Raw genomic sequence first — 14,545 nt, forward strand, 5'->3', positions numbered from 1 at the left:
TTCATAGTGGACAATGCTACAAACAAAACATACAGTTTTATTATCTTTCATATCCACTTGAGGTAGTGGTCAAGCTCATCCCATCTGCATTTGTCGCCTCAAAACAGGGGCATGATGACACATAAGTACTTCTGTAGATCTTTTTCCATAATGTTTTGTTTCTGGTTTAAATCCTTTGCAATAAAAATTAAACCCAAGTACTGTATACAAATTCTAGTGTATAACAGATAAATATCTGAAAAATCTTACCTGGCAAAATAACCTGGTCTTCGCTCTTTTTTCAAATCTTTAGTGTCCATGGTAGAATACTAAAAGCAGATTATTTTCTCCTTCTGTGCTCAGTAAATTGCTTTTCATTCCAGTTTCTTGTCATCCGTGTATAGGAATGGTGCCTGTAATGACATAATCTTGTGACTCAAAGACTGCTTCACAAACAGAATGATACCTGGTACTTATTGTTTACCTGTAAATGAACTTATCTCAAGGAGTCTAGTCACATGTTTTCACATTATGTAAAACCTTCTAATGCCACTGCCAATATTTTAATAGATCGTGTGGATGTAAAGCAATTTTCACATTGCGCTGATTGACTTTGTCAAAGTCACTTTACTTTGGTTCCCAATGGCACAAGACCAACAAAAGCAGATAACGCTGTATTTAAATTATATATAGTGGGAATATAAGCTCCCTAGATGTCAGAACCACTTAGATGCCACTACTTCTAACATTAAAAAAATTCTGAATTATGGTTGGGGGAGGGGAGAGAAAGCCATCAGATAGCAACTTCCCACTTCAAATTGTTGTTGGTTAATTATAGTGGCATGAAGAGCATGCAACTAAAATGCGACAGTTATATTTCAAGTGGGAAAGGAAGCTTGGCTGATACTGAAAAAAGTCAGTGATACTTATTGGGATAGATCACAAAATATCTAATACAAACCAATGCCTCACCAGCTGTACAAGAGAGGCAGCTGTAATTGAAAGAACTGAAATTATATTGGGTTATTAAATATAATTGATCTTGTTATGTTATAGTTTTCTTTTGCCTGTTCAAAATTGAGAATGAATCAGAGATTTGCAGATTAGTTAGTTGTAATCTCAATTTTGCTGTAAAATTGAATTTTGTTTTCACAGAAATCTTTGTCAAGTTTGAACAAAGCTGATCGTTTTACCAATGCCACACATTTAAATGGCAGCTAACTTACAGTCCTGATGCTTGAGCAATCACCTATTTTTTTTTTATTTGTCCATGGGATATGAGCATCACTGGCAAGGCCAGCACTTATTGCCTATCTCTAATGTCCTTGAGAAGGTAGTAGTGAGCTGCTTTCTTCAACAGCTGCAGCCCTTGTACTGCAGGTACACCCACAATGCTGTTAAGGAGCAAGTTCCAGTATTTTGACCCAGCGATACAGTGAACAAACTACAATGTAATTCCCTGTCAGGATGGTGTGGCTTAGAGAGGAACTTGCAGGTGGTGTTCAGATGCCTCTGCTGCCCTTGTTCTTCCAGGTGGTAGAGGTTGCAGGCTTGGGAGGTACTGGTGAAGGAACCTTGACAAGTTGCTGCAGTGCATCTTTTGATGGTACACAATTCTGTCATTGTACTTTAATCAACAACCTTCCCTCCATCATAAGGTCAGAAGTGGGGATGTCCATTGATGATTGCACTGTGTTCACTGCTATTTGCTCTTGTTCAAACATTGAAGTATTCCACACCCACGTGCAGGAAGACCTAGAGAACAAATCAGGCTTGAACTGATTGTTGTTGCCAGGCAAATAATGCCAGTCAGCAACAATCTACAACAAATGAGAAAACAACTATCTCCTCTAGACATTCAATGGCATTACCATCACTGAATCCCCCATGATCAATATCCTGGGGGTCACCATTGACAGAAACTGAACTGGACCAGCCATATAAATACTGTGGCTACTACAGCAGGTCAGAGACTGGGAATTCTGGGGTAAGTGAGGAGTGAATATTTAAGATGGTGGATGGGGTGTAATCAAGTGAGCTGCTTTGTCCTGAACTGTGCTGAGCTTCGAGTATATTGGAGTTGCCTTCATCCAGACAAGTGGAGACTATTCCATCACACTCCTGATTTGTGCCTTGTATATGGTGGGCAGGCTTTGGGGAATCAGGAGGAGTGTTGCTCTCCACAGGATTCCCAGGTTCTGACCTGCTCTTGTAGCCACAGTATTTATATAGCTAATCCAGTTCAGTTTCTGGGCAATGGTAACCACCAGGATATCAGTGATAGTAATGTCACTGAGCTCCAAGTGGAGATGGTTAGATTCTCATTTGTCAGAGATCAATGTTGTCTGGCAGGAGTGTTATTTGCCACTCATCAGTCCAAGCCTGATTGTTGTCCCGGTCTTCCTGCAAGTGGGTATGGAGTGCTTCAGTGTCTGAGCAATAGCAATTAGTGCTGAACACAATGCAATCAGCAGCAAATAGCCCCACTTCTGACCTTATAAAAGGAGTGGAGGTTGTTGATGAAGCAGCTGAAGCTGGCTGGGCTGGACTCTACCCTGAGGAACTCATGCAGTGATGTCCTGCAGCTGTGGTGATTGGCCTTCAACAACCAAAACCATCTTTCTTGGTGGTAGGCAGAACAGTGGAGCTTTCTCCCATCATGATTCCCAATGACTTGAGTTTTGCTAGGGACCTTTGATGCCAAACTCAGTCAAATGCTGCCTTGGTGTCAAGGGCAGTAATTCAAAATACACCTCCGGAATTCAGCACTTTTGTCCATGCTTGGGCCAAGGCTGTATTAAGAGATGAAGCCAAGTGGCCCTGGCAGAAAGCAAACAATGCATCAGCGAGCCAATGCTGAGTAAGTGTCATTTGATAACATTGGTGACAACTCCTTTGCTGATGACTGACAGTACACTGAGCCACCAGTAATTGCTCAGATTGGATTTGTCTTGCATTTGTGGACAGAATATACCAGGGCAATTTTCCATATTCCTGGGTAGATGCCAGTGTTGTAGCCGTACTGGAACTGTTTGGCTAAGAGCTCGGCTAGTTCTGGAGCACAAGTCTTCAGTAATAGTCGTCATTGTCAGGGCCCATAAACTTTGAAGTATTAGATGTAGTCAGCTGTTTCTTGCTATCACGTGGAGTGAATCAAATTGGCTGAAAATGAACATCTGTGGTGCCAGGGACCCCAGGAGGACAAGAAGAATCATCTACTTGGCACTTCTGGCTGAAGGTGGCTGCAAATGCTTCAGCCTTGTCTTTTGCACTGACTGCTGGACTCCCCCATTATTGAGGATGGGGATGCTCATGGAGCATCCTTATCTAGTTAGTTGCTTAATTGTCCACCACCATTCACCACTGAATGCAGCAGGACTGCAGAGTTCTGATCTGATCCATTGGCTGTAGGATCACTTAGCTCTTTCTATAGCATGCTGCTTCCACTGTTTAGCATGCATATAGTTCTGTGCAGTAGCTTCACTATGTTGGCACCTCATTTTTAAGTGTGCCTGCTGCTGCTCCTGGTATGCTCTCCTAAAATTATCTAACTCCTTGAGTTTTTCTTTAAATGTTTCTGTAGTTTCTATCTGTATACATGCTTTTTTCTATCTGTCATTGTGTGTGTTTTCTTGATGTGCGGAAAATGTTAGGAGTCCAGTTGATCCAAAAAAGCCCAACCTTCCGGGTCTTGAGATGGCTTTAATACCAGCCATTGGAGGAGGATAACAGGGTGAAGGTGTGGGTAAATGAAGGAAAACTGTTTAATTGTTATTGGATTTTTGGCTACCTGCCCAGCACTGAGGCATAGAGCAAGTTTGTGAATTCCTGCTTCAAGAAGTCTGGTTTCTAACTTAAATCTGTCTCAGCTTCAAGGAACCCCTGAAAACCAAAATGTAGCCCCCGAAAAAAAAATTATTTTGACCCCTGTTTCGAGCTAATTCTTCCACAGGTGTAATGACAAAATAACTTATGGGTTAGGATTCAAAGACTTCTCGTTCAACTGATGTACATTTCCCATTATTGGAAATTCTCTCTCTCCAACAAGAAATGTACACCTCACGAGTTCTGCCATAGCACAAGCCAATATGGCCCAGGTCAAACATTAGTATGACTTCACTAAATTCTATAAAATGATATTTAGATAGAATTCCCAACATGTGTATTTTGATCTATTTTGAAAACAAACGCATCACACTCAGGACCACACTAATACAAACTATGATTACTAAGCATCAAACTAACAGCGAAACATACACAATTGCAATAATTACAGACATCAATCAATATTTCAGAGTACACATTGTCCACAAGGGTTAAATTTACCATTCCTACAGGTTCTATTGCAGCAAAACTTGGGAAAGTGTTTAATTAATTGAAACACAAACCATCCAGATATTCCTCCAACAAGGATATTATAGATGGGCAATCATGTCAGCCCTGGGAATTTGCAGCAGTCCTAGGTCCTCAGGTAATGAGGCAGTCCATGATATATATACATCATACAAAATAAGCAAGACCTGAACTGCACCCAGGTTTGTACATGTTTGATTTGACTGTCACTTGTCAGTTGAGTGTCAATGATGATCTCCAACAAGAGAGTCTACCCAACTCTACTTGAGATTCAATGGCATTACCATAATTAAATTCTCCATCAAAATCTTCACATCACTGGTGAAGAGAAACCAACCAAATAAATATTGTGGATACTAGAGCAGCTGAGATTGGATTTTCTGTGGCAACTGACTCACCTCCCTACTTCCCAAAATCTTTCCATTACATATAAGGCACAAGTCAAGAGCATGATGAAATACTCTCCAATCCACATTTGGCTGGTCGAGCACAGTACCAATGATACTCAATAACCTCAATACTATAGATTAAATATGAGGGTAAACTAGCCAGTAATATAAAAGAAAATTGCAAGAGTTTTTTTTTAGATATATAAAGGGTAAGAGAGAGGCAAAAGTGGACATTGGGCCACTGGAAAATGACGCTGGAAAATGGGGAACAAAGAAATGGTGGAGGAACTGAATAGGTGCTTTGTGTCAGTCTTCACAGAGGAAGACATGAGTAACATCCCCAAAATTCAAGAAAGTTGGGGGGCAGAGTGAGTATGGTGGCCATTACCAAGGAGAAGGTGCTAGGAAAACTGAAAGGTCTGAAGGTGGATAAATCACCTGGACCAGATGGATTACACCCCAGAGTTCTGAAGGAGATAGCTGAAGAGATAGTGGAGGCGTTAGTGGTGATCTTTCAGGAATCACTGGAGTCAGGGAGGGTCCCAGAGGACTGGAAAATCGCTAATGTAACCCCCCTGTTTAAGAAGGAAGTGAGGCAAAGGACGGGAAATTACAGGCCGATTAGCCTGACCTCGGTCGTTGGTAATATTTTAGTCCATTATTAAGGATGAGATTTCAGAATACTTGGAAGTGCGTGGTAAAATAGAGCAAAGTCAGCATGGTTTCATCAAAGGGAGGTCATGCCTGACAAATCTGTTAGAATTCTTTGAGGAGGTAACGAGCAGGTTAGACAAAGTCAATGGATATTATCTACTTGGACTTCCAGAAGGCCTTTGACAAGGTGCCGCACAGGAGGCTGCTCAGTAAGATAAGAGCCCATGGTGTTAGAGGCAAGGTACTAGCATGGATAGAAGATTAGCTGTCTGGCAGGAGGCAGAGAGTGGGGATAAGGGGGTCCTTCTCAGGATGGCGGCCGGTGACTAGTGCAGTTCCGCAAGGGTCAGTGTTGGGACTACAACTTTTCACTTTATACATTAATGATCTAGATGAAGGAACTGAGGGCATCCTGGCTAAGTTTGCAGATGATACAAAGTCAATGGACAGTTAGTATTGAGGAGGCGGGGAGGCTGCAGAAGGATTTAGACAGATTAGGAGAATGGGCAAAGAAGTGGCAGATGGAATACAATGTGGGGAAGTGTGAGGTCATGCACATTGGTAGGAAGAATAGAGGCACAGACTATTTTCTAAATGGAGAGAGAATTCAGAAATCTGGAGTGCAAAGGGACTTTGGAGACCTAGTCCAGGATTCTCTTAAGGTTAACATGCAGGTTGACTCAGTAGTTACGAAGGCAAATGCAATGTTGGCATTTATTTCAAGAGGACTAGAATATAAAAGCAGGGATGTGCTGCTGAGGCTTTATAAGGCTCTGGTCAGACCACATATAGAATATCGTGAGCAATTTTGGAACCCGTATGTGCTGGCCCTGGAGAGGGTCCAGAGGAGGTTTATGAGAACGATCCCAGGAATGAAAGGCTTAATGTATGAGGAACATTTGAGGACTCTGGGTCTATATTCGATGGAGTTTAGAAGGATGAGGGGAGGGATCTGATTGAAACTTACAGAATACTGAAAGGCCTAGATCGAGTGGACGTGGGGAAGATGTTTCCATTAGTAGGAGAGACTAGGACCTGAGGGCACAGCCTCAGAGTAAAGACCTTTTAGAACAGAAATGAGGATAAACTTCTTTAGCCAGTGTATGGTGAATCTATGGAATTCATTGCCAAAGGCTGTGGAGGCCAGGTCATTGAGTGTATTTAAGACCAAGATAGATAGGTTCTTGACTGGTGAGGGGATCAAAGGTAACGGTAGAAGGCGGGAGAATGGGGTTGAGAAACTTATGATTGAATGGTGGAGCTGACTCGATGAGCCAAATGACCTAATTTCTGCTCCTATGTCTTATGGTCTTATAGTGGACGAAGCACTCTGCTTGATCAGCACTCCCTCCACCACCATAGTGTGTCCTATCTACAAGATGCACAGCACCAATGCAGCACGGCTTTTTCAATACCCAAAACATCTACCACCTAGAAGGACAAGGACGGCAGGTAAATGGGAGCTTCCAAGTTCCCCTCCAAGTCACTATCCCAACCTGGAATTATATCATTCATTCCGTGTCGCTGGGTCAAAATCCTGGAACTCCATTTCCAGTAGTACTGCAGCAACTCACCAAACACCTTCTTAAGGTAATTAGGGATGATATTACAAGTGTGAGGTTTTATGAAATAGTTATGTTTTAAACTGCCTATCTCTTTTAATTCAAGGTAAAATGGTGTAGTGGAGAGTGGCATGTGATCTTCTATCAGCCCTGCCCAATGATAAGTCTACAGCTTGGTTGCCATGGGGTTGCCAGCTTTCACACCCAGGAAATAGGTTGTTCTGTTAGTCACCAGGCAGAATGCTGGTGGAAGCATGTTCTCTGGTCAAAGAGGCAGGATTTATGAATATTTAAGTATGTTAGAAGATTCACCCTGAAGTGGTCAGGAGAAACCAAAATAGACCTTGCTGTTGGAAATTAGTTCATGGCTTCTCAGAACAGAGGGAAATTACTTTCTACAGACACTGGATATTACGACTCAGCGAAACGACCCTTTTGGAAGCTAGGAGTAACTTTAGACTGGTTCCTATAAAGACTATAGTTCTGCAGAGACTGCAGTGTTACTGTATAAACACGGCATGGAGTTTTCACTTGTATTAGGAAGTTAAAGGGGATATCTTCTGTAGCTTAGTGTATCAGTTGCCTACTAAGTACTGTTTAGTTGATTTTAGTTTGTTGAAATAAAGTCTTAAAATGTGAAATTTTGTTGTGATCATTTCAGTTGGTCACTGGGACTTCAAACCTCTTTCTGTGCTGTAACCATTTTACAATTCTATGACTCCAAAACTTATGATCTCCACAGGGATTGCAACTTTGGCTTTACCAACCACACCCATATTGACTGTATGAAAGTAAACAAAAATGCCACGCCCATGTTCTCCTCCAAGTCAAAGACCATCATGACTTGGACATATAACTGGTGTTCATTTATCACCAATTCAAAATCCTGGAACTCACTATTTAACAGCACTATAGGAATACTTTCACCACACTTCAGTTCAAGATGGTGATACACCACTACCTTAAGGCCAACTAAGAATTAGCAATAAATATTGGCCTTGCAAGCGATGCCTGAGAATGAGTCTATATTACAATTTTCCATTTCTGCAAGACTGAGAATAATCCAAAACATTTTAGTTTAGTCAGTTCTGAATTTCGCATTCTTGAAGCAGTTTCTAAAGCCAACTCTGCAAATATAAACTTTGAACCAGGCAATCATTTTACCAATGACAAACACTCAAAACAAGAGCTAACCTGCAGTTCTGATGAGTGAGCCAGCACCTTTGTCTTTAGCAGATAAGAAATTACTTCCTACTATCATCTTTGGAATTATTATCCAGACTCAGCAGTTATAAATACATATGCTCCCAGTTAAGACCAGTTAGTTTACCAAAGATTAAAATTAGCTTTCTGAATTATCAGACCGAACTGCTCTGGTCCGCCAACTTAATCTAAAGAACAGGATGGAGCCAACTTTAATCATATCTGCAAGTTAACGTTGAAACATACAAAAGCTAAGCAAAACAAAAAATCCTATTTTCTTCATAATGAATATTAAGAATGAAATTTTGTTTGAATCCTTTGACAAATTCAAATCGAAACCAAAAGCACCAGCTACTTATTAAACAAATGCTCCTGGAACATTTGGCATTATTAGTTCTACTTCATTCCAATCGAGAGAATCATTCCATTTATAACAGATGCTGACATGTCAACTGATTTGTTCTGCACCTTAAAGGCACAGACAATACTGAGGAGCACTGCAACAAATTGCAGGAGGACATTAACAAACTTACAGAATGGGTAAGTAATTGGCAAATATAACTCAAAACATAAATGTTTGGTAGTGCATTTTGGTACAAAGAATAGGGAGTTAACTTATTACTTGGTGAGAGTCTAGGTGGGGTGGAAGAACAAAGGGAGCTCGAAGTACAAATATATCAATCACTAAAAGTTGCGCCACAGGTTAACAAGGCCATAAAAAGCAAACCAAGCACTAGGCTTTATTTCCAAAGCAGGAAAGTTTATAAAAGCACATACCAAGCACTAGACTTTATTTCTAAAGCAGAAAAGTTTATGTTAAACCTGTATTAAGCAAGGGTGATACCAGAAATATGTGGGTATAAATATCAGGAAAGAATGAAGAGGGAATCTAATAGAATTCTTTAAAATTATGAAAGGTTTTGACAGAGTGGGTACTACAAGAATGTTCCCACTTGTGGGAAAAACTCAAGCTAGAGTCATCAATAGAAGATAGCCCCCAAGAAATGCAACAGGGAATTCAGAAGAAGCTTCCCTAACCAAGAGTGATGAGAATGTGGAACTCGCTACCACAGGGAATGGTTGATGGGAATAGTACAGATGCATTTAAGAGGAATCTAGACAAGTTAGACAAACAACTGAGGGAGAAGGGAATAGTTGGCTATAATGGTCGATTTTGATTCGGAAAGATGGGAGGAAGTCCGGGTGAAGCATAAACACCAGCATGAACTGGTTGGGCTGAATGGCCTATTTCTAAGCTGAATATTTTATGTATATAATCCAACTAGGATGACCAGGGAAAGAGTAGGGCCCATAAGGGACCAAGGGGGCAAGCTATGGGTGGAGTCAGAGGGCATCACTAGAGTGTTGAACAAATACTTCACATTCGTCTTCACCTAGGAGAATGAGGATCAAGGTATCAAACTCGGGGAGAGACACTGCTAGGTTCTTGAGTAAATTGATATAGGGAGTGACAAAGTATTGGAGGTGTTGGCAGGCTTAAAAGTGGACAAATCTCCAGGTCCGGATGATTTGTGTCCCAGACTGCTGAGGGAGGCAAGGGAGGAGATCGCAGGGGCTCTGACCCAAATTTTTAATTCCCCTCTAGCCACGGGGGAGATGCCAGAGGACTGGAGAACAACTAATGTGGTTCTGCTATTTAAGAAGGGTTGTAGAGATAAGCCAGGGAACTACAGGCCAGTGAGTCTCACGTCAGTGGCAGGGAAACTATTGGAGAAAATTCTGAAGTAGAGAATCAGTCTCCACTTGCAGAGGCAAGGTTTGATCAGGTATGGTCAGCATGGCTTTGTCAGAGGGAGGTCATGCCTAACAAATTTGATTGAATTTTTTGAGGAGGTGACCAGGTGTGTAGATGAGGGTAGTGCAGTTGATGTAGTTTATGTGGATTTCAGCAAAGCCTTTGACAAGGTCCCACATGGGAAACTTATAAAGGAGGCAAATGCACATGGGATACAGGGTAATTTGATAAGGTGGATTCAAAATTGGCTTAGTTATAGGAGGCAAAGGGTGATGACAGAAGGATGCTTTAGTGACTGCCAGTGTCGTACCACAGGGATCTGTGCTGGGTCCCCTATTATTTGTCATTTATATAAATGACATAGATGATTATGTGGGGGGTACAATTAGTAAGCTTACGGATGGCACAAAGATTGGCCAGGTGGTTAACAGTGAGGTTGAGTGTCTTGGGCTACAGAAAGATATAAATGGGATGGGCAAATGGAATTTAACCCTGAAAAGTGTGAGATGATACACTTTGGAAGGAGTAATTTGACAAGGAAATATTCAATGAATGGCGTCGCACTAGGAAGTTCTGAGGAACAAAGGGACCTTGGCATGTATGTCCATGGATCTCTGAAGGTGGAGTGGCACGTTAGTGGGGTGGTGAAAAAGGCATATGGGACACTTGCCTTTATCAATAAGGCATAGATTACAAAAGTAGGGAGGTCATGTTGGAGTTGTATGGAACCTTGGTGAGGCCACAGCTGGAGTACTGTGTGCAGTTCTGGTTGCCACATTATAGGAAGGATGTGATTGCACTGGAGGGGGTGCAGAGTAGATTCACCAGGATGTTGCCTAGGATGAAACATTTAAGTTATGAAGAGAGGTTGGATAGACTTGGGTTGTTTTCATTGGAGCAGAGAAGGCTGAGGGGCGACCTGATCGAGGTGTACAAGATTATGAGGGGCATGGACAGGGTGGTTGAAGGTTAGTCACAAGGGGGCATAAGTTCAAGGTGAGGGGCAGGAGGTTTAGGGGGATGTGAGGAAAAACTTTTTTTACCCAGAGGGTGGTGACAGTCTGGAATGCACTGCCTGGGAGGGTGGTGGAGGAGAGTTGCCTCACATCCTTTAAAAAGTACCTAGATGAGCACTTGGCATGTCATAAATTCAAGGCTATGGGCCAAGTGCTGGTAAATGGGATTAGGTATGTAGGTCAGATGTTTCTCACATATCGTTGTAGACTCAATAGGATGAAGGGCCTCTTCTGCACTGTGATTCTGCGAACTAGACTGGCATGCTGCAACAGGTTCTCATTCATTATGGTTTCCACAACCTGTTACAGAATCGATAATTGGTACATTGCTCTGTAGTTATTAGAACCTGACTTTGAATATTTCTTATGAATAGGCATAATATTTTCAATTGGGAGACCACATCAGTGACAGCAACATTTAAGATACTTAAACCATAGCAGGAACCAGCTCCTACTTTGAAACACTTAAGCCAGTGCTATCAGCTTTTGTGGAATTAAGATTTTATTCTATTTTATAGAGCTATTTTATTTGTTTAGGCCTCCTCTGGATCCCTCCATATTCGAGCATTTAAACTGAAATTATGGAGTATCTTTTAACAATCATGCTGGTTGGACCAATGGCAGTGTTTATCTGCCTGAATGGAATTTTCACACTATCTACAGCAATAACCTCCTTGGTCCATACTTAGATGAAGTTTGGACTTTTAACTGATTAATACTAATAGCTTACCACTCAAGGTCATTCAGTCATGCAATGAAACATTACACTTAACATTCCTTTCAATTTTCAAATAAAATGCTGTGTGAATGCAGACCAAGCATTGTCTTTTGGCAAGCCATTTGGAATAGAGTGCTTTCACACTTTGGGAATTGATCAACAGTAAAGCTATTCAGGCATCACTTCTAGCTCAATATAAAAGCAGTTGAATAATTGTTTCAACTACTGTAAAGGTGAAGGGCTTGGCCTAAATAGCCAAGTGGTTATGGTACTGGGTTTGTAACCCCAAAATCAAGAGTTCAAATCTCATAATGGCAAACTATTGAACAATGTAACTTCATCTGAATAGGTAACAGATGGAAACATGTTTGTACTTGAAAGAGTTACTGTAAAGGTGAACACAGTACTACAATGGGGGCCTGATAATTTCCATTCAAATAATTTTTTCGAGATAAGCTTAGTTACTGATGCACCTAGGGGCAAACCAAATTCAGTCTGTATTTGTCATTTAGCTGAACATCAAAATTAGAGTAAATTTTAGGCAATAAAATTAACAAGATGATTTAAGAATTTTACCAAGTGATGTCTTAATTTTTCTGGATTTTCTTGCTGTATCACTACAAACTAACATGTATGGAAATTAATCAGGACAATTGTAGGCATCCAAATAAAACATGACAGGTTATAAAATAATGAAGGCAGATTTTAGAAAATGATTAACAGTTTAGTATTCCTCATTTAAGTTCAATATGCTATTTTGTTCATCAGTATTGCACCTACTGTAATTTTCAAAAAATTACCACAATGTTGCATCAGTACGAATCTGTTCCAGATATATGATACATAAATAAATGGAGAATACGTGATAGCCAACAAACAGGACCTGTTGCGTTGTATTTTCTTTAAATCGAAGGGCCGGGCTGAATCATTAGCCCTGCCCCTTTTTATTTGGTGGGGTGGCAAAAGCTACAAGAGCACAATGCTGGGCCAGCTGCAAATTGACATGGCAATTTTGAATCACAGTTCCTCAATACAAAAAAAAACATTCTTGAAACTAAAATGCTTACAAAAGTAGTCTTAGATAATGACACGTTAAGCAATTTTAGAAGTTGCATGTCAGAATCATTTACATTGCATGCAAACCATGTTTAACATATGAGAAATATACGTTCCTTCAATTTGATTAAAATAATTCATAATACTGAGCTTCAGTGGAACTGATGAACCTGATAAAACTTCAAGGAAGTAATTTTTTAAAAAAATATTCCTTTGCAGCTCAGGCCAGGACGTTTCCAGACGGCCCTGTTCAGGAAAGAAGACAGCAGTCTTAGCAGGAGGGCAGGCCCCAGGCGCAGTCTGCTGTGACTCCCCCACCTCCCAGCCGGTTACCAGACAGAGCGGCCGAGCCCGTCTCCCGGGGTTGGGGGCGGGGCGGCAGGTGTTGGCTCATCAGTCGGGAAGCAAAGTTCGCCCACCGACGGCTCATCATGGGTTTCAGCGGATGATCAGCCCCAACCTGCCCAGGGCCCTGTTTCTTTCTTTCTGTCTGTCTCCCTCTTCCCGGGACCCCGCCGGGTACACGGTACCTCTTCCTCTCCTCTCCCGAGGCGGCGGTTGCTCTCCACGATCACATCTTCCTCCCGCTGGCTGCCACCAAACCGTTACTGCGCACAGCCGTCCTGCCTGCGCATGCGCGCCACTCCTGCACGTCATAGTGGAATCGAATGTTTCGGGCCACGGTTCCAGCCCCGCGCCAAACAGCAACAACTTGTATCTATGTAGCACCTTGAGTATAATGAAACGTCCCAAGACGTTTTGAGCAGGGACGTTATAAAGCAAATTTTGACGCTGAGCCACATAAGGAATTATCAGGACAGGTGACTAAAATCTTGGTCAATTAAGTAGGTTGTAAGGAGTGGCCTCGAGGAAGAAAGAGAGGTGGAGAGGATGAGGAGGGAATCCCAGAGCTGAAAGCCTTTGCAAATGATGGAGCGATGTTCAAAATGCTAGAATTATAGGGTTTCATGGGAACAATGGTCTGCCCTGCTTCCTCAAGTCAGCCTTCTTTGATTAAAAGCAAAATACTGCGGATGCTGGAACTCTGAAACAAAAACAAAAATAGCTGGAAAAACTCAGCAGGTCTGACAGCATCTGCGGAGAGGAATACAGTTAAAGTTTCAAATCCGTACGACTCTTCATCAGAACTAAGAAAAAATTGAAATGAGGTGAAATATAAGCTGGCTGAGGGAGGTGGGACAGGTAGAGCTGGATAGAGGGCCAGTGATAAGTGGAGGCAAAGAAGAGATTGCCAAAGATATCATAGACAAAAGGACAAAGGGGTATTAACGGTGGTGATATTAGCTAAAGAATGTGCTAATTGTGACATTAAGGGTAGAAAGCAGGACGAGCAAGTGACAGATAGCCCTAGTGGGGGTAAGGGATCAAAATGGGCTAAAAGGTGGAGATAAAACAATGGATGGAAATAAATTTTAAAATAATAGAAATAGGTGGGAAAAGAAAAAATATATTAAAAAAAAATTTAAAAATTATAAATTATTGGAAAAAGGGGGATCAGAAATGGGGTGGGGGTGGAGGACCCCCTTTCCGATCCCCCTTTTCCCAATAATTTATAATTTTAAAAATAATTTTTTATATATTTTTTCTTTTCCCACCTATTTCTATTAGTTTTAAATTGATTTTCATCCATTGTTTTATCTCTACCTTTTAGCCCATTTCGATCCCTTACCCCCACCCCCACTAGGGCTATCTGTCACTTGCTCGTCCTGCTTTCTACCCTTAATGTCACCATTAGCACATTCTTTAGCTAATATCACCACCGTCAACACCCCTTTGTCCTTTTGTCTATGACATCTTTGGCAATCTCTTCTTTGCCTCTACCTATCACTGGCCCTCTA

General features: G+C 41.5%; 1 protein-coding gene across 4 annotated transcripts in view; it reads right to left on the reverse strand.

Annotated features, from left to right (window-relative positions):
- LOC121278056 (nuclear receptor coactivator 7-like) overlaps nucleotides 1-13,324 on the reverse strand; it is a 116,379-nt gene extending 103,055 nt beyond the window's left edge. For all 4 annotated transcript variants that reach the window (XM_041188098.1, XM_041188099.1, XM_041188097.1 and 1 more), the window contains exons 1-2: nucleotides 13,217-13,324; nucleotides 250-392 (exon numbers count right to left, since the gene is read on the reverse strand). In XM_041188098.1, the coding sequence (XP_041044032.1) occupies nucleotides 250-299 (50 nt within the window). In that variant the 5' untranslated portion in view covers nucleotides 300-392; nucleotides 13,217-13,324. The remainder of the gene's footprint in view (nucleotides 1-249; nucleotides 393-13,216) is intronic.
- Nucleotides 13,325-14,545: the final 1,221 nt, after the last annotated feature.

The sequence above is a fragment of the Carcharodon carcharias genome, chromosome 5, assembly GCF_017639515.1.
Source record: "Carcharodon carcharias isolate sCarCar2 chromosome 5, sCarCar2.pri, whole genome shotgun sequence".
Lineage (NCBI taxonomy): Eukaryota > Metazoa > Chordata > Chondrichthyes > Lamniformes > Lamnidae > Carcharodon > Carcharodon carcharias.